Source organism: Mytilus trossulus, chromosome 4 (genome assembly GCF_036588685.1).
Source record: "Mytilus trossulus isolate FHL-02 chromosome 4, PNRI_Mtr1.1.1.hap1, whole genome shotgun sequence".
Lineage (NCBI taxonomy): Eukaryota > Metazoa > Mollusca > Bivalvia > Mytilida > Mytilidae > Mytilus > Mytilus trossulus.
The window spans coordinates 66,088,407-66,115,311 of record NC_086376.1 but is presented as its reverse complement, the minus strand read 5'-3'; the positions used below and the strand labels follow the sequence as shown (position 1 = coordinate 66,115,311).

General features: G+C 30.9%; 2 protein-coding genes across 5 annotated transcripts in view; one reads left to right on the top strand and one right to left on the bottom strand.

Moving 5' to 3' along the window:
* The first annotated feature begins 147 nt into the window (after positions 1 to 147).
* Positions 148 to 5,733, top strand: LOC134716750 (carbohydrate sulfotransferase 15-like). The gene is made up of 7 exons (XM_063579756.1): positions 148 to 482; positions 938 to 1,178; positions 1,844 to 1,960; positions 2,881 to 3,037; positions 4,004 to 4,166; positions 4,596 to 4,743; positions 5,526 to 5,733. Exons 1-7 carry the CDS (start codon positions 198 to 200, stop codon positions 5,711 to 5,713), a joined length of 1,299 nt encoding a protein of 432 aa, XP_063435826.1. The 5' UTR covers positions 148 to 197; the 3' UTR covers positions 5,714 to 5,733.
* Positions 5,734 to 8,489: 2,756 nt separating this feature from the next.
* LOC134715782 (centlein-like) overlaps positions 8,490 to 26,905 on the bottom strand; it is a 58,886-nt gene continuing 40,470 nt past the window's right edge. For 3 of the 4 annotated variants that reach the window (XM_063578222.1, XM_063578223.1, XM_063578226.1), the window contains 20 exons: positions 26,685 to 26,785; positions 26,252 to 26,337; positions 25,780 to 25,868; positions 25,457 to 25,543; positions 24,068 to 24,236; positions 23,417 to 23,440; positions 21,324 to 21,421; positions 20,479 to 20,569; positions 19,020 to 19,146; positions 18,253 to 18,413; positions 17,228 to 17,359; positions 16,626 to 16,754; positions 15,351 to 15,448; positions 14,549 to 14,657; positions 13,763 to 13,822; positions 13,190 to 13,285; positions 12,710 to 12,895; positions 12,202 to 12,408; positions 11,317 to 11,388; positions 8,490 to 9,765 (listed from right to left, as the gene is read on the bottom strand). In XM_063578222.1, coding sequence (XP_063434292.1) covers positions 9,682 to 9,765; positions 11,317 to 11,388; positions 12,202 to 12,408; positions 12,710 to 12,895; positions 13,190 to 13,285; positions 13,763 to 13,822; positions 14,549 to 14,657; positions 15,351 to 15,448; positions 16,626 to 16,754; positions 17,228 to 17,359; positions 18,253 to 18,413; positions 19,020 to 19,146; positions 20,479 to 20,569; positions 21,324 to 21,421; positions 23,417 to 23,440; positions 24,068 to 24,236; positions 25,457 to 25,543; positions 25,780 to 25,868; positions 26,252 to 26,337; positions 26,685 to 26,785 — 2,206 coding nt within the window. In that variant the 3' untranslated portion in view covers positions 8,490 to 9,681. The remainder of the gene's footprint in view (positions 9,766 to 11,316; positions 11,389 to 12,201; positions 12,409 to 12,709; positions 12,896 to 13,189; positions 13,286 to 13,762; positions 13,823 to 14,548; positions 14,658 to 15,350; positions 15,449 to 16,625; positions 16,755 to 17,227; positions 17,360 to 18,252; positions 18,414 to 19,019; positions 19,147 to 20,478; positions 20,570 to 21,323; positions 21,422 to 23,416; positions 23,441 to 24,067; positions 24,237 to 25,456; positions 25,544 to 25,779; positions 25,869 to 26,251; positions 26,338 to 26,684; positions 26,786 to 26,905) is intronic. The other variant, XM_063578225.1, reaches the window with a different exon arrangement.

Genomic DNA, 26,905 nt, shown 5'->3' with positions numbered 1-26,905 from the left:
ATAAACTTTTTGTTTAGTCAAATTTGAAATGTGTGCATATAAGTGTATTGATAACATAAAATACATGAGTTTCGATTATTTTAAAAATGTACGAAAAGTAAGTTCTTTTATTATGTATAAATATTATAAAGATATCATTTCAGAACAAGAAAGCACAGTGAATGAAATTGTTATAACTATAAAGATATGGAATTAGAATGAAAAGACGACAACGTAGGATTTTAATTTCCTGTTTATGTGGAATATTTTTCCTTTGTATGTTTCTGAACTTTAATATTGATTCCTTGAACAACAACATACACACAAATGGTGCTTTTAAAAGAATACATATACTACAAAGTGCTAAAACATCAAACATTAGTATCACAACTAACCGTATGTACAACCGAAATCCACTGTTCAGTAAACAGATATGTTCAGAGATAGGACTTACACCAGTTGGACAAACACAGGTCAATAAACTTTTGGATTTTCGCAAAACGGTACGTACAAAAAGTTTCATTTCCAAAACGGTACGTTAATCGGTATACTGTTTCAAAATGGTATGTTCAAAATGTGTAATTTCTCAAAACGATATACGTGTACAAATAGTATTAATTCGCATAATGTATGTACAAAAACCGTTTTCCAAAAGAGTATGTACAAATAGTATCATATCTCAAAACTGTACGTTAAAAAAATATCATTTCTCAAACTGGTACATACAAATAGTATCAATTATCAAAACGGTATGTGCAAATAGTTTCATTTGTCTAACAAAGGGCATGTTCAAATAAACTCTCTATTGGTACCGAGATTAAAATTTGAATACAAGACCTGTTTTTTGTCTACAAAAAAACATCATGAACGCTCGAATTAGAAAAAGTTGAAAACGCATTATAAAGTGTGGAGTTGAAATGCAAAATGAACTTTGAATAGTGAGTATTACTTTTTTCAGGGTCCTTTTAGGTTTTTTAAGAATTACAAGAATCCTTGTTTTTATCGTAATGTGACATACTTGGGCGGTAAAGAATTGAAGACGCCAACGCTTGCTATACGCTGTCTCCCTTACTTCTTTATTGTTGGTATGCCGAAAAGTGGTACTACAGATGTCTGGCACGGGTTAGAGCAACACCCAGGAGTAGCTATCAGACATGGAAAAGAACCTATGTACTTTACCAGGAGGCGTTATCCAAGAGGTAGTGGACATTTTTTCTTAAATTTTACATTCTTGAAAACGGTAATTTTCTTCAGAGATGAGCAGAGCAAACCCATGCCCCCGCACAATATGAATAGTCGGTCTACTTGAACAGATTCATTGTTTCTTTTATTGTGGATAAGATGAAATTAAACTCAACAGTATTTGTTAGAAAATAAATTAGTTGTCCGTTAAAAGGAGAACAACTGAAGTGAAATTCCATCATAATGTCAAACACTCAACTCATACAAGAAAAAAGTGAGACGAGATACAACACAAAAAAAGCAAACAATGAAGAACAAAAATGCATTACAATTTTTTATAACGGGTCAAAGCTAAAAACAATAAATAGTAATTAAAAAAAAAATCATGCTCTGTACAGCCTTGTTTTAACGTGAAGATGTAATAAAATAAAAACTTGTGTTAAAGTAATTGTGTTAAAATTTCTTATGTTATACTTTCAGCTTATGTGTTGATAAGAACATATGCTGTACGTGTATATACGTTCGTGTATATCATAAAGACCATATGAAATTAATAACATTTATATAATGCCAATCAGATAAGATATGTGTTTTCAATTTTCCGATGTCAACTTTTCTCTTCTAATAAATAATTAATTAGTATGTGTAGTGATTATTTTTTCTATTTTTATTATTGTTACAGCAAATTGGAGTCTAGATCAGTATTTAGACCATTTCGACACTGCAACTGATATGATCAAATCAACACCATCACCAGACAAATGGACTGATGATGACTTATATTACTTTCTGATTACAGGTTCGTTCACAGGATTATGATATTTTTAAATGTGACAACTGTAAATGTTTTGGAATTTTTTCATTAAGGATATTTAGTATCCATGACATTTTGGACATTCGAAGCTTTCTATACAAAACAAAAGTAAATTCACAAAAAAAAACTCCGAGGAAAAATTCCCAACGGAAAGTTCCAAATCAAATGGCAAAATCAAAAGCTCAAACACATCAAACGAATGGATAACAACTGTAGATTCCTAACTTGGTACAGACATTTTCATACTTAGAAAATGGTGGATTGAACCTCGTTTTATAGTTAGCTTAACCTCTCACTTGTTTGACACTCGCATCAAATTCAATTATATTGAAAATAATAAAAACTGCAATAATACATTTTATTCTTGGTTGTTGCCTTTTAAAAACGGCTCGATCCGACCCTGAAGACTATCTGATAGGTCAAGATATCGCTTGTATTGTGTGTGGTAATTGTTTGCTACCACTGCATATGACTCATATATAATTGAATGCATATTTATGTGAATTGTACATTTCAGGGTCTCTTTGCCTTCCGAAGCATCTTGCATCCCTATTTGATTGGAATTATGATCGTCCTATTTTAAACATGTCATTTTAAATGTCGTTTAGACACATTTTTTTTAATTTATTTATATCCGTTTATGATAGCACACGCACAACTCCGTGTTGCCTTTAAAATGTCGTAATAGTGTGCTATATTTTCTTTGATTCTTGAAAATTGAAATCCATCTTTGTCATATGAAACCATAAAACCAGATTGTATCCAGCCGGCAATATATAACAGTTGTTTTCCATTAGTTTGTTGTGTTTGAGTCTATTTTGCCAATTGATCAGGGAATTTCCAATCTAAATTTTCCATAGTGTTTGGTATTTTTGTTATAATTATTTTGATGAAACTTATTACAGGAGAAGGAACCGTTGACGTGTCACATGATAATGACAGATGGCAGGAAATTCCTGGGAATGAAGATTGTAACGAACCTCGTATTTTAAATGCTCATTACCTTTATCATTTGAATCCGAACATGAGACTCATATTTATGATGAGGGATCCTATTAACAGGTATATATGACTAGACTGAATAGGCGGACTGAACGAACAAGATAGAATTATTAGAAACTAAAATTAATAGTTCAAGGAGATTTTATGTCACTGCCAGGACAAGAAAATTGACAGATATAGAGCGCATTTGAAATGCATACACAAAAAGGATAACACGAAATTATTGCACTGTACAAAAGACCTCTAAAAAAAGCAACAGAAGTATACCGCTGTTGTAAAGTCACAAATCGATAAAGTGAAAACAAATCCGCGTTACAAACTTAAACCGAGAAAAACACATCAAGAGGAAATCAACGGAACAACAGAAACACTGAACAACAACAAAAACCAAAACCCACCAGCATACACAGAAACGGACTTTTTGATAACAACTGCCATTTTCGTGAATTGGTACAGGGCATTTTATGAAAACAAATGGTGGGTTGAACATCCCGCTTACATCAACACCTTACACTTCTACAGAAGAAGAAAAAAAGACTTTTACTCAACAAACATTACCGAAAAACAAACACATTATCGATATAGTGTCACTCAGTATTGGAGTTTAAACATGTTGGAATTACACCAGTTTCACTTGCATGCAAACCTATCTTTTGATTATCTAAACTACATTTCGTAACGTTAAACACGCAATTATAACATGCACACGCAGAGGTGGATCCAACCATTTTTAAAAGGGAAAGGGGGTATAAATCGATTAAGCAGGGGGAAAAACTAACCCAATAAAATAAACACATAGTGATATATTTAATAGATACTGATGTTCAAATAAATTTAATGGTGTTATGTTTTGAATTGTAAAATAGATAAAAGTTTATCAAGACGAAGCTACAACGAAATATGTAAGCAAACCGAGAATAAAGATGAATTTTAACGAATCAGTCTCTAAAAAAATGGTTATATTTGCTTGAAATTGTGCACATGTTGATTAGAAACAGTTTCCCCTTAAGTCCATATTTTTTTCAGGGTATATTCTGACTATTTATATGAATCTCAGTTTTTCGGATATAATAAAACCGTAGCAGATTTTCATGTTGCAGTTCTTGAATCAATCACTCAACACATGGTATGCCGAAAACATTATTCAGAACGAGGTTGTGCTTACAATTCTTCATTGGAATCATTTAAGGTACAACACTATAATAGTTACATACATTATCTATATACCTTTCCTTGTACTGAAAGGGCCTTTAATTGGTTCGTTGTTCTTAACTATCCACGTCAAAAAAATGCATGCCTGTTCAGGGGAAAAAATTAACACTGGTCTCGTAATAGGAGTCCTACGGGATAAAAGGTATGCAATTTTGAATGCCACTGGGAATTGATGTAATATGAGGTACGGACAGAAATTTTGACTTACACTACCTGCGGCCGACATTTTATAAAAAATAAAAAGCTTTTTCTTAATATTGACGTCACATAGTTTTTGAATTTGAAATTCAAGAAATTCACAATAAAATTATAAAATTTGATACATTTTGACCTTTAAAATATATAAGGCATGTTTTGTATATAGTAGATTACTAGTCAATTATCTTGTGCCAACTTTATCTTGCAGGCTCGTTTGCGGGTAGGAATGTACTATGTATTTTTAGAAGATTGGTATAGGGTATTTCCAAAAGACCAAGTGATGGTGATTAAATTTGAGGAATATATGCGAAATCGTATTGAGTACTTGAAAGAAGTGTTCAAGTTTTTAAAATTAAGTAAGTATCTATATCTATACATTGTAATAACCAATGACATCATCAATACATGTAAATATGGATGCTCGGATATGCTAAATCAGAGCTGTGAAACGATTTATGTTTGGTACAGGCATTGTCTCATGTAGAAAATGGTAGATTGAACCTGGTATTATAGCGCCAAACCTCTCACTTGTATGACAGTCGCATCAAATTCTGTTATTTAAAACGATGCGTGAACCACACAGATATAATTGGTAAATTAGTCAAATTATGGTAACAGCAATCACCACTGTGTTACAATCTCAAAAACAAACAAACATTTACAAAAAAGCACAAAAAGCATCTATCAAATTCAAAAACACATTCATTGTTTCGCGTGTGTTGGCGTCCGAAAATGTTAACGTCACATAGGAAGAAATTGTCTTTCAATGTATATTCAAAACAATTATAATTATAAACTATTCCTGGGATAAGAAAATCCTTAGTTTTTCGAAAATTTATAAACTTTATACATTAATGTATTTAAAATACCATTCAAAACTTTCGGCAACTGCGTTCGACTCCAATTTAAATTGACAAGATGTCCTGCCGGCCGATGGTAAGTGGTTCTCCCCGGCTTCCCTCCGCAAATAAAAACTAACCGCAGCGAAATATAGTAGTGAAAGAGGTGTTAAAAACCAATCAAACAGTTATTATTAACTTTCTTTTAAAACTTCGACTTAAAAGAATGTATATAAAAACATGTAAATAGTTTCAAGGTGTTCGTTGCAATAAAGTTATTATTTCCCCATCAATTTTAGGGCCATTATCAGTGTCTGAAGAACAGAAACAAAGGAAACGAATCATATCAAATACAAGAAGTAAAGAAGACCGGCAGATTGGAGACATGTCGAAAAAAACTAGAATGTTATTGCAAGAATTTTATCATCCTTTTAATAAACATTTGTCCATTTTACTTAACGATAATAAATACATGTGGGGAAGCTGACAGGAATGGTTATAATAAGGTTCAAGGGATAACGTTTTTTACTAAGACTGTATATTATTAAAGTCATGATTCATTTCATATTGAAAATTTTGATTAAATAATAAAGAATATTTATAACTTTGAACATTCATTAGTTTTAGACGATAAAATACACATCTGATGACAGTCTGTCCGAATTTCCCGAAGAAATTCGAGGTAAATGAAAGCCATTGTGTTTGGATTTTTGTGTCATTTTGCCCATTTTATTTAACGAAATTTAAAAATTGTGCTTCTACAATGAATATCCTTTACAACTTTGGTTTGGCTGATTGATACTTTTTAAAAAGTCAGAAAAACACGATTTATTAATTAATTATACTTTGCTTTAAAAACAGGCTTACAGTAACTGTGAGTATTTGATCTTCTTTTTTAATTGTATATTTTCATCTTTTGATGACTCATGCCGATTAAATCAACCAAGTCCTTCGCAAATAATTTTACAGTTTGTTCTTTGTCATATTGCAATAGAAGGGAGAAGATCTTGAAAACCTGCGTAACTCTTAACTCAAGTCAGAAACCTGCCGTAAGTCTATCCCAGGCCAGAAACCTGTAATTTAGTTAACATTTATTCTTTGGTTGCTGTATGTCATACTTGTTTTATATCTATTGTTTGATCGCAAATCAGGTCCTGGTTATCTAGTTTGAATGGTCCAATTTACATTTTGTAAAGTCAGGGCTTTTGATATATAAAAACTAGAAGATCTGGTAACTCTAAACAAGAGACCAAAATGATGTGAGGGCACTGTCCGGCAATAGATTTGAAGGCAGTTAAGTCCATGTCTGTCAAGGATTAACGTCAAAGCTCAAATTGACATAATGACTGAAATTTTGATTTCTGGATATATTTTGAACCATAATTCCAATGTTCACAATAAAGTAAAGAATAGAAATGATGAATTTAACTGTCAAAGGGACAACATCCCTATCAAAGCGTTCATTGGAAGAAAAAGACATCTATTGATTTGATTATTCAATAGTATTGTCAAGGTCACAGTGGTTATAATAGACTGAAAAGTTTCGTTTCCAGACAATATATTTTGAACAATTTATTAGAAGTTAATCTATCTAATGGATATTGCGCCTCAGATGAAAGCGACCCTTTTCTATTTTGATATTACTTGGTCGAAGATATTTGTCATAGCAGTAACTGAGAAACTGAAATATTTGGGGGACTTTTTGGATAAAATGTTTCCAATAAATATCAGCAGATGTACACTGTATTGTAGGCAGATTGGATAGCCTTCATCGCCAAAACACAAAAAAAAACCAGGAAAACTACCAGACAAAAAACTGCGTCTCTACTACAAAATCCATAGTGATTGCAACTTTGCGTATGCACATATGGCACTTCTGTTACTTTGGAATAAACTGTCGCCACAGAAATATGTCTTACCTTGCGGAATTTTGATAGTAAATGCAAATGTTGAATTCAAATTGCAGTTTGTTATGTTATGATACTATAAGAAACATTAACTATTCATTGTTTTTCTATTGAAGTCAACGAACCAATAATCAGAGTGGAAATAAGATATTCAAATAATTATAAACTGCATAATATATATACCTCTGACTAACCATAAGTGATTCCCATAAATCAGACGTTTACACAAACTTAAACATGCAGCCCATGCACAAGTTTAATAGTCAACAAAACCAGAGTCAGGGCTATATATTTTTCATAAAACTAAGATGTGCAAATGCTAAGTCAACTGCATACAAAGTACTATTGATCAACTAATAGTAGTGCATCTAAAACTGACCAATCACAAACTTTCACATGCAAACCACACAGAAGTTTTGAAGTCAACAGACCAAAAGTTTAGTTGATTAATTTTGCAGTTTTATGATGCTTCTGTATCACTTACTTGGAAAGTTGAATCATGCATTTGATATCCATATGTTTTTTCACAACTTTGCACTGTGCATTCTTACAGTAAAATGAAACTTTGGACTGGTTTACTTTAATAAATAACCTATTATATTGTATATACAATTTATAACAATTGATCACAGCTTTCTTTTTTTTTTCAGTGTTCTGAGTTTTTGACTTCCTCATTACTTCGACAGGAACTGGCTGTTCAAGAGGACTTTTATAATTATAAACTTAAAAAGTTATATTTCTGCAGATGTTTCAAACATCTTTACAGTGTATCCTAGATAGCAAGGGGCTTCTAAACCCTTCCAATTCCAATATTTCTCGATTTTTAATTTCCAAACTACCAATTTAGGTTCAAATTGAACCTAGGTCTGCAGAACAAATCAATCTTTATATTCAAATTTGTTCAGTATAACTGTGAGATTTTGGCATCATATCCTGCTATTAACTAATATAAGAACCATTTATTATAACTTTTTGTTGAAAAAATCAAAGTATCAGCAAATAGTTAGTATCCCAGCAATCTATGAAGCACATCCCATTTAAACTCGGCATTATAATGACCTAACAAAGAGTTATTCTCCTCATAAAGAACTGGAGAAATGTGTGTTGATTTTTTTAAAATCTTATCGACATGTTGAAATATTTAAAATATCTGCTAACAGAAAAACCATGACCATATCAGAAGTCAGTCTTTTTAAAGGATCCTGAGAAAAGTGTGACAAAATTTTTTTTTGGTCGAACTGACACACAAGTTGATTGCAATATAACCCAAACTTTTAGAGTGGATGTATAATATAATTAAGACTATAGCAGTATTATATCATAAAACACAAAAATAAAATACAACTTCTTATTAATGCATTTTCTCTTTTATTACATAAATAAATGATAAAAATATTTACAAATACCTCAAAATATATAGGTCCTACTTAAACTGCATCACTCATTAGTACAGTACTAATACTAATAGTATGATCTATAATTTAAACACATAAAGTCCTGTAAGTATATCTAATCCTTTTGCATACTTAATTTCTATTGTAAAAGAAAGTTAGTCAAATCTTTCCATTAAGTGTTACTGTTATATAGAGTCCATGAGCAGGCATCTAACATACTCCCTCCCAAAATAATAGTTTAAAAAATATATCCACTAACAAATCAATGATCATTAATAAAAGAGCTGTTCCTTTGGTTTACATTTTCAGATCCATAAATGTGTCATGAAAAATATAACATATTGCTTCTTTGTTGTTTTCAATGTAGCAGTATTTAATTTGATTTTATCTGACAACCCTGCATACCATCTAGTATACACTTAAGGGAACTCGACAAGCACAAATAATAGGTGCAGAAGCTCTTTATTTATATTGCTACTTTGTAATTTATTTATTTTGCATTATTATTGATTCTTTAAAAACAATAATTTTGTGAAAAATAAATTCAATAAACTCATTTCTACTTCTGGTATAATGAGATACATAGTATTTCATTACCGGTAGGTAAGTTAAGATTTATAAATATCAATATTTTCTTTTAAAAAAATTTCTATAACAAAATCATAGCACTAGCACCTGTTTTGCTATATATATATATATATGTGAAAAATGTAGTAAACATTAACTGTTTTCTTTTTGCTTATCAAAATCACAACTATTGAAATTAACAAGTATCCTAAATTTGTTATTACATGCAAAAAAACATTTCAAGTACATGTATGTCTACTATATTCAAAGTGGACGGAATGCATAAATATCACAGTTAAAATGGTACTTGTTGGTTATACTAATATAATTTACAGAAAGACCAATTATACACCCTGATGATCAAATAATTATTCAGAATTAGAAGCCTAGATTGAAATGCTGCTTTAATCTTTAACCCTAAAAAAATGTTCACAATTTCAGAGCACTTCAGTCCAACATACAAATTGTTAAACCTCAAATATCATTGCATTATTAGTTTTGCTGGTTTCACATGAATATGAAATGGTATGATTGTTAACCTGAGTTGTGTATTACATAAATGCACACTGTCTCAACAATGTAAAATATCACGAGTACATCTGACTCAACAGGTCAACTCTTTCTTCCATCTTCTGTACGAACAGTTCTACTAATGGTATGACAAAATCATCCTGTAATAGAGAAAATATTGTATTATTAAATATTCGAATATTTAAGTATGATGCTATTCAAAGTTCCTTCTTTGTCATATAATTTTTAAATGTTACAGTTCTTATACACCACAGACTTTTAGATACTTAGCTATGAGTGTTTCTAAAATGAGATTGCAACTGCTGATAAAAAGTAAAATATGAAAAATACTAAACTCCAAGGATAATTTAAAATGGAAATTCCCTTATCAAATGGCAAAAACAAAAGCTCAAACACATCAAATTAATAGAAAACAACTATCATATAATCATATTCCTGACTTGGTACAGGCATTTTCTTCTGTAGAAAACGGTGGTTTAAACTTTTCTGATAAAAAATGTATCAAAATATTCCATCTGTGCATTAAATGCTAAATATTTGGAAGCAAGACTATATCAAGTAATACTGCTTTTCAGATCATCATTGACATCCCTAATACATGTCATAAACATTTAGAGAAATTAGAAGAAAACAAGAATGTGTCCATAGTACACGGATGCCCCACTCGCACTATCATTTTCCATGTTTAGTGGAATGTGTAATTGGGGTAAAAACTATAGTTTGGCATTAGAATTAGAAAGATCATATCATAGGGCACATGTGCACTAAGTTTCAAGTTGATTGGACTTCAACTCCATCAAAAACTACCTCGACCAAAAACTTTAACCTGAAGCAGGACAAACAGATGGATGGGTGGACGAAAGGTTTCACAGACCAGAAAACATAATGCCCCTCTACTATTGTAGGTGGGGCATAAAAGTCAGCTAAAACATTCAATTTAATCCCCCAACATTTTAGCGCCTGTCCCTATTCAGAAGCCTCTGGCCTTTGTTAGTCTTGTATTTTTTTAACTTTTAGTTTCTTGCGTACAATTTGGAGTTTAGTATGGCATTCATTATCACTGAACTAATATATATTTGTTTAGGGGCCAGATGAGGGAATTTCTCGTTGCCTTGAAGACCTGTTGGTGACCTTCTGCTCTATGGTCAGGTTGTTGTCTCTTTGGCACATTCCCCATTTCCATTCTCAATTTTAACTAATAAAACTGTTAACGAAAGAGTTTGGTAAGTACTGGAGATCTTTATAACATGCGGTAAAATCAGAGTCAGCTGACCAACTATAAATACAAATTCTGTGGAATCATTTATTTTCATGGATATCAATTTTCCATGATAGAGGAAATTGTTCATTTAATTGGTTATTGATTTCATAATATTGCTCAAGTCTGTATATAAGTCCATAGAAAACTTGTTCCTAGTAGAACTTTTTTTAAATTGTAGTGAACCTATACTCATAAAATCTAAAATAAATGGTATATCCCACAGAAAATTATGAAATCACAGTAAAAGGTAAATTTTGCATTGTATAAGCCTTACCTTACTGACAACAAGTTTTTAGCTTTGTATAAGCCTTACCTTACTGACAACAAGTTTTTAGCATTGTATAAGCCTTACCTTACTGACAACAAGTTTTTAGCATTGTATAAGCCTTACCTTACTGACAACAAGTTTTTAGCATTGTATAAGCCTTACCTTACTGACAACAAGTTTTTCACATTTTTTCAACCATCTCTTGTCTCTTCTTTTGTCATCACTCATATCATCCTATAAAAAGATATTTTGTTATAAAATATTGAGATATGTTCAAAAATATAATATAATGGTAGGTCACCCAACATTTTCTGTAGCTACAAGTTGTATCAATATGACACACATTGAATGGATTATTATAGGAAAAAACATCATTATGTGATTAAAAACTCAATTAAATAATAAATTTTTAAACTAAAATATCTTTAGAAAATGCTTTGAGAGAATCAAAAGAAAAGATTGGGTCACCATACTTCTTTTCTAGTTATAATACAAAATAGCATAACTTGATGAAGATTCCTTCTGAAAACGCACAGACATATTTCAGAGTTGCCTCCCCTTAAAATGCAAATTTTAAAAAATAAATAAAATCAGCCAAAAATAAACTTAAGCTTGTAAAAATATTTAAAGTTAAAAATAAATTTTAAATTAATTCTTTTAAATGAAAAAATATATAAGTTAAGTGCATTCCTCTTCAAATTTTGCTAATTTCAATGGATTATGAAAGTCTGTAGCTTAAGTTCTCTGCTATTTACAATCCAAGATAATGAAAGACACCAATAGTACCTGAAAGCTTTAATCTACTTTGAAATTTATGGGAAAACATTAAAAATCAAAGAATCAGGGTACCACTTGCATGATGGCAGCATCTCAATGTTCAAAACAATTTTTCAACTGTTTCTCTAACTATAACTGTTGCACGAAATAATGAGTAAGAGGCATATGTAAAACAAAATATAAAACAGACCTTTGAAGTTAATCTGCCCTAAAAATCTGAGACGAAGTAATAGCAAGGTTCTCAGTGATATCAAATTAAATACTACAAACCATTGCCATCCTCTCTGGATCTCCGTCTGCACTCATGATATCATCTATATCTGATTGGCTAAGATTAAGGATATTTTTAGCAAGACTCTGAGCCTTTTGTAAGGAGGAGTTAGCTTCACGATTGACATCTCTTTCTCTCTTGTTTAAAGATTCTCTGGCTTCAGATCTTGTTCTACTGGTCTTCTTTATTAAGTCATGGCCAAGTGACTAAAATTAAACAAAATAGGCTAAAATCATATATGCAGGTTAAGACATAATGTTTTACTTTTATTTGTTATCCACGATCAATAAAATTACTGATTTTTCAGAAAAATTACAAATAAAATTTTGGACTTTCTTTTGAAAAGGTCAGCAAACTATAAAGTCTCAAGTTTTTCTCTTTTATCCAGTCAAATCTGACTGAAAAGACTGTAGACTTTATTCCTAAAGTTGAGTCTTGAGAATTCAAGCAAAATTTTCAGATCAGAAAGTAATTGAAATGTAATAATATAAGTAAACCATTCTTTACCTTAATAAATTGCTGGTAGTTTTGAATCTGTCTATATGCATTGGTCAGTTTATCTTGTGCTGCTTCAATGGCCATTTCACTTTGTGAAGCTAGTCCTCTCAACTGTTGCTGGGCTGTGCTTTCTAGTTCACCCACTGATGACTCTAGTTCCATCTTCTTATTCTGAGTGTCTATTAACTGTTTTGTCTTAAATATCAAATACACATATGGGTTAGTGTAAAGTAATATTGAATAGTGAAGCAGTTAGGGTTTTTCTGCAGTGTGGATTGAAAGTCATTGTTTTATTCTGTTTGTCACAGTAAATTCCATCATTTTATGCTGTGTAAAATTTATTGTTCTGATTTTTTTTGGAAAATTTCTTATTCCCTTCTATAGTCAAAGTAAACAATACATAACTTTAAATGATTTAAAAAAAAACAGAACTGCCTAATGAAGGTTTAAAAATATATCATAAATTGTCTAGTAGTATATTGTTTTTACCTTTTTCTCTAACTCATTTGTTAATTTAAGGAATCTTTCCTCATAATCTCTTTTTTCCCTTGTTACTGCACTCAATCTTTTCTTCAATGAATCAGACTACAAATATATACAACTTGATTAACATTTACATAACAGTGAAAAGGTATTCAAAATCCTTAATAACAGAAAAGGAAATAATTAAGGAAAAGATAGAGAATAGAAAATTGTACACTTAAAAAAAAAAGAGGTAAAATTAAAAATTCCATCCATATTTTTTGTTGATTATGAAAATAAACACAAAAGGATTAGATTGTACGTAATTTCAGCTAGTTATGTTTCATTTAATCCATATGTAAACTATTGAAGAATTTCATCCATAAACTTCTTTGACAAACAGACAGGATAAGAGACACACAGACAGAATGAGAGAACAAAACTAATATTTTATTCCAATAAACAATAGAAGAATTTTCATCCATAAACTTCTTGACACACAAACAGAATGAAAAAAATAATTCAATATTTTTTCTTTACATAACATATGAGGGCGACACAAATGCTACTTAACAGGTCCTAAAAAAAATGATATCTTACCTGTGTCTTATTTTTATCAACCGTTTCTTGTAACAATTTGATTTTTGTCTCTAACTCTTCCTGAAAAGTAAAGATAAGCATAATATACAAATCTGATTACAAGTTTTTACTAAAGGTCTAGAAAAATAAACTGTTTTAGCTTACATAGATGAAGTTTGCAAGGATTTCTAGTTTGGATAGTTAGCTCAAATCATGTTTCAATAATATGTACCTTATATAAATGACCAGTAGACCAACACATTTCAAGCAACACTTATCAAACTAATATGTTATTGTAATTTCACCACTTACAAAGACATTTTTTTACCAAAACTACAATGGTACCAGTAGTCATATCTTTAAAGTCCTCAGAGTTTATTACTGCTCTAACATATAATCTACATTTTACTATATACAAAAACATGACAAAATGAGCTGAATAAAACTGAGAATGGAAATGGGGAATGTGTCAAAGAGACAACAACCCGACCATAGAAAAAACAACAGCAGAAGGTCACCAACAGGTCTTCAATGTAGGGAGAAATTCCCGCACCCGGAGACGTCCTTCAGCTGGCCCCTAAACAAATATATACTAGTTCAGTGAAAATGAACACCATGATAATTTCCAAATTCTACACAAGAAACTAAAATTAAAATAATACAAGACTAACTAAGGCCAGAGGCTCCTGACTTGGGACAGGTGCAAAAATGAGGCGGGGTTAACAGTAAATTGTATATTGACATTTGAAATTAATGGAATAATGCTTAAAAAAATTACAGCAAGTCGGACATTTTTTCTTTACTTACAACTGCATTAGCATCTGTTTTAGCACTTGATTGAACTTGTTTCAACTTTGACCTCTGTTCTTCTAACAGGTTTCTCTTCTGGCTTGTATCTCTTTCCAATCGATTAATTCTGTAATTTAAGGAATATTGCTGTCTGAATTAATGTCACAATAGTTATTAGCTTTTAATTTATAAAAGAACTGGAATTTGAAATTTGCATGCAGGTGAAAAGAATATGCCATTGACATGTTGAAAGGGTTTGAGAGAAATTTTTTTTTTTTAAATTTAAGGTGGTACCCAACACTTTCACTTAAATTAATTTGGCTCGTTTAATTTTCATAAAATTTGGACAATGTACTTACTTTGACCCTTTAACAAAGATATAAAAATTTCAAAAATTTTGAACCAACCGTTTTTTCAGAAAAATCACATTGGTTATATAGCAGTTTGACGAACACCAATTTTGATCATTGAGAAGCTTAATATTTCCTTTACAACACAATGTAACAAAAACGTTGCGCTGACTTTCCAGAGTTATCTCCCTGTAGTGTTAGGTACCACCTTAAGGTGTAAAATTCCATCAATAGGTTAGAAAAAGAAAAAAAAAGATTCAACTTTTATACTATGGTGTGTATTGCATCTTCAAACCTCAATATTTAGACCTTTTTCATGTGGTAAAATCATATCTATCTATATCCTGAATAATAATATGCATTTATTTTGGTATGTGTGTTGTGGGAAAAGATGGATTTGTTGAGAACATATGACTCCACACAGAAAATTTTTTTTTTCCCCCTCCTCTATTGCAATAGATGACACCAACCTGTCCTGTAGATTACGATTTTGTTCCTGTAACATATCATTATCCTGTTTCATCTGTCTCATCTGTGCAGACTGTCTACATATCTCATTTGATGAGGCCTAAAAATATAGATTTTATATAGTTGTAGAAAAATCAGACAATAAAACAAAATCTTATTAAAAATGTATTAATTGTTTCTATGAATAGTTATGTCAAACAATTCTAATGTTATCATGTCAGATAGCTGATTGTTCCATGAGGTAATTTTAGCAAATTTATCTGAGGTCAATTGAAATAACTCATTCATTAAACAAGAATGTGTCCATAGTACACGGATGCCCCACTTGCACTATCATTTTCTATGTTTAGTGGACCGTGAAATTGGAATAAATTCTCTAATTTGGCATTTAAATTAGAATGATCTTATCAAAGGGAACATGTATACTAAGTTTCAAGTTGATTGGACTTCTACTTTATCAAAAACTACCTTGACCAAAAACTTTAACCTGAAATTTGCACTATCATTTTCTATGTTCAGTGAACCGTAAAATTGGGGTAAAAACTCTAATTTGGCATTAAAATTAGAAAGATCATATCATAGGGCACATGTTTACTAAGTTTCAAGTTGATTGGACTTCAAATACATCAAAAACTACCTTAACCCAAAACTTTAACCTGAAGCGGGACAGACAGACGAACGAAAGGACGGACGGACGGATGGATGGACGGATGGATGGACAGACAGACTAACAAACAGACAGACGAACGGACGCACAGACCAGAAAACATAATACCTCTCTACTATCGTAGGTAGGGCATAAAAAAACAAAAAAACTAAACATTGGTGTATAAATGCTACATGTAACACCTAGTATTAAGTGTTCACCAGTTTGAATTTATCACATGCATAAACAAGAAAATAATTGGCCGAAAAACTTAACCATGAATCAAGGTAAAAACATTGTGTTTTTAAACTTTAAAAAAAAAAACAATGTTACCAAATAATAAGTGTAAAATTAGTTTTAACTACCAATAAGTCTAAAATGCTATAATAACAAGTAATATAATAGATCAATTGTATTTAACAATTCACTTGGATTCTCTTCAAAATATATAAAATGCAGGCTCGTAGCCAGGAATTTCCAAGGGGGGTTCGTTGGACTCACAAACTCGACTTCAACAGTCACAATTCGAACAGAACATTGACTTTAACAGTGCTTATTTGTTTTCAAGGGGGGAGGGGTTCGGACGAACCCCCTGGCTACGGGTATAAAATGGTTGACATTTTCTCCTTACCTTAAGTCTAGTTTCTAATAACTTCCAATCTTGTTCTGAATGTTTATCAGTTGCAGTGTCTTTAGAAGCCAGTAATACTTCCAGCTGTCCTTTCTCATGCTGTACTTTCTCTACATCAGTTGTAAGTTTCTACATAAAAATAGAAATTATAGACATAAAAATACTGTCAAAATATTTCAAATGACAATCAGAAGTCAAATGGTTCGATTTTCACTTGTCCTTCGAATTATTTGCGTCTCTTATTTTCTCTTTTACATGATTCCCAGTTAAAACATAAGAAATAATGCAAGAAAGGTTTGACTGCAGTGAATTCATTTATTTTTTTGGCTACCAATTTTTGTGGATTGTTGAAAAATTGTATTTTCATAGATATTAAAATTTGTGTTTTACCCAAGTTTGTGTAATAAATCTATAGAAATGTGTACTTTGTTGAACATTTAAGTTTGTGGTTCACCTATTCCCACAATTTCTACGAAAATTAGCATCCCACAACTTCAATGATCCACAGTAATAATAAATCTGAATATCGTTTAGTATTATAGTGTTAAAGTAGACTTAAGAAACCATGTTTTGCCCTTTGTTTTATATATGTGAAAAGTTACCTGTATAGTTTGTTTAGCCATCTGTAATCTTTTATTAGCTTGAGACAGATCTGTCTGTAACTGTGTACTCGTATCCTTGTTATCCTCCAAAGATTTCTTTGCTACAGATTTAGCTTCTCTTAGCGTTGTAACCTGAAATTTGTATTCCTACATTCAAAACTCTTTTAAACTATATAAACATATTCTCAGTATTGAAAAATGCACTGAGCACTGTAAAAATAAAACTAGTTTTCCAATGCCATTTGTTAGTTATTGAAATCAACATTGCTTAGGTAAAATGTCAGATTTTTAAAAATATTTACCTTAGTTACCTTCAGTGAAATTTTGGATTGAACTCTTGAAATCACAAAATTGAATTTACAATTTGCAATTACAGAATTATTTAATTTTGAATGTAATGCTTCTTCTGATGGCTGACGTTATTTTGTTATGAGCCCATATACATAATTTAGTCATGTGACCGTGAAGTCATCAACTTTTTTTCATGGTTTTCTACAATTAAAACAGAATTTAGAATTAAGTTATAAGAAATGACTGTAACGAGAGGGGGTAGGAGGAGTCCCTTTCCCAAAATCCCGGGCTTAAAAACACGAGATCCTGAAAACCCGGACTTAAAAACACCTGATCCCGGAGTCCCAATAAAGGTCCTATCCCCCCTCTGTAATATTTTTTCTGTCTATTGGAAATAACATAAAAAATGTGTTGCACACTGTTAAATAACCCGCTACGCGCGTTATTTAGTGTGCACCAAATTTTTTATGCTATTTCTTCATGGACAGAAAAAATAGTACAGTCATTCCTTAGATATTTCATACAAATATATCAGAATTTAAATATTAAGTGTTTATTTTCCTTCTATTTTAAGGATGAAATTCTGATACATTTCTCTTTCTCTTTTGAATATTTGGCAATCAGTACAACAGTAAAACAGTACCTAAATAAAAATGTCCCCCTCTTTTAGAAGTGTATAGATACATTTTCTACCTTTCTGAGTTACCCCACTATAAATGAATTTGTAACCATACCTGTTGTTGAAGCTGTACAACTCTCTGTTTCAATTGTTTCAGTTGTCGTAGGAGTTGATTATGGGTAGATTTCTGTTCACTACTCCTAGGAGAGGGTGAGGCTTTCAAAACACCCCTTACTGGAGAGGCCATTGGTGAGGTGGCTGTCTCTCTTAGCACCACTAGAAATATTCACAAAGAAATAATGTCAATACAAAATAAATACAAATGTCCTCACTTATGCAAAATGTGTCTATTAATTATTTTTTATTGTGTTTTTTTGAGAGAAAAAAATCAAAAGACACTTTCTTAAAAATGAATGTTGAAAGAGTGTTTTCAACTGATAAACGTAAAAAGAAGATAAGGATGTATTAATGGTAATTTGATGTCCAGTGGCAAATTAAATTCATGTTCAGGAAGAAAATATGTTATGCTGAATAAATATGAACCCTGTTTTGTACTGGACCAACACAGTGAGCAAGAAATTCAATGTGCTAGTTCACATGGTAACAGTCCCACAACTTTCTGCACTAGAGGCTAGCAGGCGGCTACAAGTACACAACCAAGAGAATGAGAAAAATCTATACTCATCTTAAACATCAATACAATTGAAACAATAAAACTTAAGATTGCCTCAGTTCAATTAAATTCTGTTTTAGAGATTAAGAATTAAATTATCAGAATAAGGTAAACCTGTTGGAAGGCTTCATTTGTTAGTTAATTTTTTTCCTTTCAAAGTTTCACGTATAACAGTCATTAGTTAAACAGAATAATAGAAACAATCTTACCAGTTCTAGTATTTGTACCACTACTACTAGAATATGCCCCATTATTCTTTCCATTAGTTCTGCCTCCTCTCTGGTTTCTCAGAGAAACTCTGTTGATTCTATGTATTGGTCTACCAGATCGTTTCCCCTATAACAATACAGAAGTTTGAGTTAATTAACAGATATAGCTTGTTCTTTGCGAAAAATACCAGACTTCAGAATGAATTTCTCTCGACTGGTATTTTTCGCAAATACCCCTCCTTAACATGATATACTAGTAGCTGTTTAATATTACATGGTTTCAAAAGTAATTTTTATCAAGATGCAAATTTGAATTATATTTCGTTTACATAAGATACTTATAAAATATTCTTATATTATACATTAGCAGACCTGTTTACCCATTCTGATGTCTATCAGTAGAATTGCCAGTAGTTTTGCAATGTTGTCAGTAGTCCTCTCGATGAGTGCCGCGCAGCGGCACGAACCTTCTAGGGGGGTTTGGGGGCATGCCCCCCAACGAAAATTTTGAAAAATAAGATGCAATTTCCTGCATTCTGACAGTATCTGCAGTCTTATTCAGACATGTTTAGAACAAAGATTTTGACCAAGATTATATCCTATAATTTGCATGATTTGACCAAAAAAATTCTGAAAAAGTCCAACTTTCATAAAAAATTTGGGCAGCACGGCTCCTAGAAAATCAACATTTTAAATTTTTTTTAAAACAAATTAAGGCCTTGAAAGATTGGGCAATTGAGGAATAGCTTGCACTAAGAAGGAGAGCAGTTCCCCTTATCCTAAAGGAACATCTTCTTAGCACAGTGAATAGACTTTACAAAAAATAAATTACTTACCAGCATTTAGCAGTTGCATTAAAGCAGTAAACAAATGTTGGGCCCTTCTTCGAAACCCCCAAAGAAGGGAAAGTTTCCCTGTAACAATCTATGAATTTTTGGCATGATTTCTTTGTCGATGTTGGTCCGGTTGTAGTATTATTATTATTGTCAGCAGTGGTTCTTGGACATGCTATCAATTTACCTTGTCTTATATGCGCTTTAAAGCATTGATATTCTAATTAATTCAATCGTTAAACTGATCAAGATCAAAATTTAACGGATTTTGAAACGAAACGATTCAAAATTTAACGGATTTTGAAACGAAACAAATTTTTTCAAACCCGTAGTTTTTGCTATGACAATCGTAGTCCGTATTTTTTCACTGAAATCCGTAGAAACTACGACAAATTCGTAGATGTAAACACCTCTGTTAATGTATTCAATAGTTATAAAAATAAATTGTACAATACTAAAAGACAGAAGTGATGAAATTTCAATAGCTCAAGATTAATAACCTGGATGCAAAAATTAAAGACAAGATATAATTGAGCAAGGACTAAGTGAGATTCAAATTATATAATTTAAAAATTATTTACCCTGTTCCCAGGAGAAATAATGTGTTAGAACTATATTATATTTACCCTATAACCAGGAGGACTATCATCATTTGTAGATCTGGACAAAGACACAATAGCCTGTCCTAATGTATCACTCTCTGTCTCTTCACTAAGTCTGAAAATATAAACTAGGTTTTACTGTCTCAAATATAACCTAGGTTTTAGTGTCTCAAATATAACCTAGGTTTTAGTGTCTCAAATATAACCTAGGTTTTAGTGTCTCAAATATAAACCTCAAATATAAACTCTGTTTTACTGTCTCAAATATAAACTATGTTTACTGTCTCAAATACAAACTATGTTTTACTGTCTCAAATATACACTACGTTTTACTGTCTCAAATATACACTATGTTTTACTGTCTCAAATATACACTATGTTTTACTGTCTCAAATATACACTATGTTTAACTGTCTCAAATATACACTATGTTTTACTGTCTCAAATATACACTATGTTTTACTGTCTCAAATATACACTATGTTTTACTGTCTCAAATATAAACTCTGTTTTACTGTCTCAAATAAACAAGATATTCGATTCAAATATAAAGTAAGTTTTACTGTCACAAACTGAGATTGCCCCAGTTAGGTTTTTGTTGCTCAATTTTAAGTTAGTTTCAATGTTGTGTTTTGTAAACAGGATGTTGGCGGTACTGTTATTTGTCTTTCGATAGATTTTCGTTTTTTGCCATAGCATTGTCAGTTTGTTTTGACTTATGGGTTTAAATATCTTTGGCTTCTTTTTATCATAGAACCTTTAATATATTTTCTGTTTCTATATTCTGTAAGCTTGGGCCTTTTGTTTTTGATAAACCTGTCTGTCAACATATCAAAAATATTTGACATACAATAAATAAATGTTCTTACTCTTCCACATCTTCAGATATCTCTTCCCATCCTTCATCTTCAAAGTTTCTAAACACTCTCTTCATCTTATCAATACTTTTGTTTAGTGATCTCTGGTACTATAAAAACATAAATAATACTGTTAAGTTATCAATTTTCAATAGCTTCAGTTTAGGTGACTTGTTAGTATCAACAGTCAGTTGTCATTTGCCTTTCACAAGGTTGTAACAATAATATAACATGTATTTTCTACTTTTTCTTTTTCTTTTATAAATGCACTTTATCAAAAGCACTTTATATTGTATTTATGTATGTGCACCTAAAAATTGTAAACATTGATCATTTACTAAAGAATAATCGATACTTACTATCATGTAAAAAGGCAAGCAACACATTTGAGACCCAAAGAAATAAAAAGAAAAGCACCAAAAAAGTTCACTTAAAAGCTTGTAAGACTTTTTTAAATTGTACCTTAAACTATTCGGAGGTACTCAAACTGATACAATTCAAATTAATCATTACTGAATCCTGACAACAAATGTCTATTGAGGCAAAGGGTATGTCAACAATTAGAAAGCTTACTAAATCTTTGGACAAAGCAAAATCTTTAGTCCTATGATTCCCGTATTATCAGCAATATTTTTTTCTAAAAATTACTAAAAGATAAGAAGTACAAATCTGTTATTGACTTAAAATGAAAATAGTTAAAACATTCTAATGGGGCTTAAATCATTTTGATAGTAGTAAACAAAATATCCCTAAGATGTGCATTGTATATAAAGATGTTCTTCATCTTCATTATGATATACAAACACTTAAACAAAACTTTAGACATTGTTTTTAGGAAATTTGAACATTTTTTGATAAATGCTAATTTCCCAAAATACCCTCTGAATGTCTTTCTGTTGTTTATTATGTTGCAAGGTTGAGTTTGTATTGGTGTTAACCCCATATATCCCATTTTATCAATACTATATGTAAAAAAGTCAATTATTGTGTTGATCAGTATCAGTGATAAATATTCATGTTTCTTTATACCATGCATAATACTTGTGAATTAATTTGGCATTTTTTTTTACATGAGCAATTTTTCACCTTGTAAAAAAAAGTTACATTACATGGATGTTAATGATTGATCGCCGATGACAGCGGAGATGTTTTAGTCCAGATGGGCAGAATGGTTTTTAGATGAAAATATTTATGATGACAGACAGTATACAAAGTTATTAAATGGACTAAAATGAGGGCAAAACATTGTTTTCAATGGGAACTTTGGTCCAAGATGAGCTAAACAAAATTTGGGATAAAGCTGTAGTATTTGTCTTAGAATAAAAAATAAAATCGAAAAGCACTCCTAGTTGAATATTTTTAGCTTTTTCGTCTTCGAATAAATAGAAAAGCGTGAAATCCACATTTAGTTTAATATGTCTTGCCGCAATTGGTAGATGAATTAAAAGTAGAGAGCAAAACACTTCTAATTTAATTGTTTGTGCTCTTTGGTCTTTTAATAAAAAATTAAAAGATAAATATTTGAATAATGAATAAAAAGTCAAAAATCAAAACCACTTCTAGTTGAATATTTTCGCATTTTGGTCTTTGAATAAAAAGTAAAGATTGAAAAACACTAATAGTTGAATCTGTCCTACTGCAATGGGTAGATGAATGATATTTAAGAGTGTAAATGGAGAAATTATCCTCTTCCATGATAGCAAACTCTTTAACAAATTAAAGTGAAAGCTCTGTAAAATGCTCCGATAAATATTGCACAGCACACATTTATATAATTATATCAACATGCACCACCATCATTCACCATGTCACACAATGAATGATTTTAGATTTGGGATGGATAACTGGTTCCCTGTTACGTTTTATATCCCCCTCCCCCATAAAGTATCATTGCAGGTACATGTAATATGTGTAATGGTGAATAAATTGGATATTTTCTTGAAACACAAGTAGAATTTACATTTCAAAACCCAAAATCACAGTTAAAAATATTTAACAGTTTTGTGTGTATGTTCAGGGAACCAGTCAGTCTGATGTGCTATCCTATCTCCTTGACAACATCATCACATGATCAGAGTATATATGTTTATACAACATAGACCTACCTGTTGACCTTGTAGGTTTAAATTCTACAAAATTTCATCATATACAATGAATTATTCAAAATTAAAGAATGAAATGGACTTTTACATCTAAAATTGAAAAATTGACATCTAACTTTAATTAACAAAAATATTGTAAAAAGACCACAAAGCCTATGAAAATATATTATGAGAGCCCCACAACAATGTTTCATATTTTGATATCAAATAACACTGAAGCATTTTAGGATTATGAGAAAAATAACATTTTTGAAGACCTTGAGATTAGTCCTCCAATATTTGGTACAAACATGATGAAGAAATATTTACAGAAATTTATTCTTCTTCTTATTCTTATATGTTATTTCACATTTTCTATTATATCTCAAATATTTTAATTATTGACAAGTAGGTTTTTAAATTTGAGAAATTTAAGCACTTGGAATAAGGAAATATTGCAAAATCAAAAACTGTCTTTTTATACCAATGATATACAATAAGAGATCCAATAAATATCAAAATCCTAATGAAAAAGGACACATTTCATTTGTTTGGCAATCACATTACTGCAAAACATTGTTGTGAAGAACTTTATTCTAACTGGCAACATATTTGACTGTTCAATCATAATATTTTAAGCAATGATTTTTTTTTATTTCAGCCAAAACTGTATACCTGTTTGGCCACCTGGCTTCTGCTCCTTGGATCCTTCTTCTTCCCCTTTAATCCTGACTTAGTAGACATGACATACTTCTGTCCCATCTCAATTTTATGACCCAGTTCTATATTGTCACGCTCAAGCTTTTCTTTGACATGCTTCTCATCTTCAACAGATCTTTCCAGTCTATAAAAGTCAATAAGATATTTATTTTTTTGTCATGCCGACCATGCAAGGGCTGTATAGCCAGTCGAGGACATTAAAAACTTCCATTGTCATTTATTGTTCTACATGAGGAAAAGTTTAAATACAATAGTTGTCCTTTACGGCAAAAAGCTTAAAATACTGTTTGTTGTGTTTTGTGTCTTTTGACTAATTATGATTTTTTTTTGTACTTCATGCCAATTTGATGCGTCAAGCCATTTCCAACATTTACAATTTGTTATTATGTTGTGTTGCTACGCAACTGTACCAGGTTAGGTGCTCACATGTTAAATATCACACCATTCTACATATGCCTGTCCCACGTCATAGTCCTGCAATTCACTGTAAGTATTGCTTATTGTTCAAGTAAATAGGGTGACCTATAGATGATTAATTTAGCTTTATATGGAATCTGTTGAATAGCTGTCATTGGCAATCATTTCACATCCCCTGATTTTATATTAAAAGGCTAATTTTTCACCAAGGTTAGTTACTCTACTAACACATATTGTTTATTATCACCATATGGGTTCAGTTTACAAAATACTTTTACTTACTGTTGATTCCTAAATTATTGCGATGTTTCAATTATTGCAATAATGCAACAGGGATATAATCCCAATAATTGAAAATTGCATTTTGATTTTTTTTATTATATGTATAAAACAGGATTATTTTCAATATCGAAATAAATTAGATCACAATGTAGTATAAAATGACAAATTCTCAATAAAAAATGCATGCAATAATTTCTTTAACAGTATTTTTGCCATGATTTGTTGATAATTTATGTATTTTACACTTATTATATTATACAAATGCAATAAAATAGAACCTGGAATCTCCAGAAAACTTACAATATATGTGTCAGATGGTGAAAATTCTGTGAAATGTAAATAAACAAGGATGGGAGATAACCCTGATAATACTTTGAATTCCTGTTACAATTTCTAAAGCGATGATTTATAAATCTAACAATTGTTTCATTTAGAACAATTTTTTTTTATAGAAATTCAGTATAAAAGAATTTTTAATATTAAACTATTTTGTACATTATCATGTGCCTTATAATTTGTTTGACCTAAAAATCTACTAATCTGTAAAATGACATATTCTCTTAAAAATTTTCTTTGAATTTATTATAACATATGTTTTCAAAAGTATTATTAATTCAATATTTACCATCATGTAAAATTACAAACCTGCTAATCTCCCTTTTAAGATCAGCTACTTCCATTCTATGTTGTGCAGCCTGTTGTTTTAACTCTAATGACTCTGACTTCAACATTCTATTAAAATATAAATCAAAATTCAGTACTTCGTATCCTTCCTACATACATAAATGCAAAAGAGCTTTTAAAAAACGATAAAATATATTGTAAATTTAAAAGTTAGTCAGGATTTCATCAAAATAAAAAATGTGCAAATTAGTCTCTATCCAAAATTGAGTTTCCTGAAAAATGGAATAAGATGTCAATATTATAAAAGTCTAGTTCCACCTAGAACATTGATGATTATATGCTACCTCTTTTCTCCTTGTAGTTGATCTCTATTTTCTCTGACATCCCTCAATTCCCTTTCTAAACTGTTAAGAGATATAGTCTTGCTCTGCATCTGAAATGTAAATATCACCTGTGCATTATTCATAGCTTATGTGTGGTGACTTATATAAATACTTATTCATAGGATAAGGTGAAGTAAGGACAAGGATTTATGTGTGTTTTTGTTTTGTTAATCACAGCTCTTGAAAGACATTTAACACAAGCTTTGTTTACTTTAAGTTTGTTGGTTATGAGAGGGTTTTTGGTTTTGTCATTTGCATAGAGAGTTTTTGGTTTTATTGTTTGTATGAAGAGTTTTGTGGCATGTCCATTGCATGAGTTGTATTGTGTTTTGGCTGTTGCATGAGGAGATTTTGGGTTTGTCCATAGCATGAAGAGTTTGGAGTATTGGATGATTAAAACATACATACAAAGTATATAAATTTAATGTTTTACCTCCGATCTTAACAAAGTGAGTTCAGACTGTGAATCAGTTCTGTCCTGAAGTCTTTGGTCAGTCCTCCTTCTATCATGCCTCCTTTCTGAAATGAGAGGTAAAATAGATATAAAATAGATATACAATTCAACAAATATATCTTGAAGTGGTGTAATAATAACTTTTTGATGATGGCAGAGATTTATAATTACACAATAAGCCACAATTCTGTTTTCATATTCTTTTAAAAAAATCATCTGTATGAGATATTGTTTTCTCATTAAAAATTGTTTAATTTTTCATGTCAGGGTCATTTATATGCATATGGTATGGTGTTTTAATATTCACTTTATTTGAACTCTGATGGACAGTTGTCCAATTGGAAATCATACTACATTTCATTACTTTTATGAGAAGATATAAAATTCTACCCAAAATTAAAAGAATAATGACCTTCTTTTTCTTGTTCAAAAGCTATTCTAAGTTCATGTATAGAAGCAGCATCCTGACTGGCCTTAACTTTCATAGAGTCTATGTCTTCTTCCATAGCCATTCTACAAAATAATGTAAGATTACAGAAATAGTCAGAGAAAAAAATTGGTTTAGATTCAAAATGTAGAAAAAAGAAGGAAAAATAAGTTCTCCATCAAACCTTCACTAAAATTTCTCAAAGA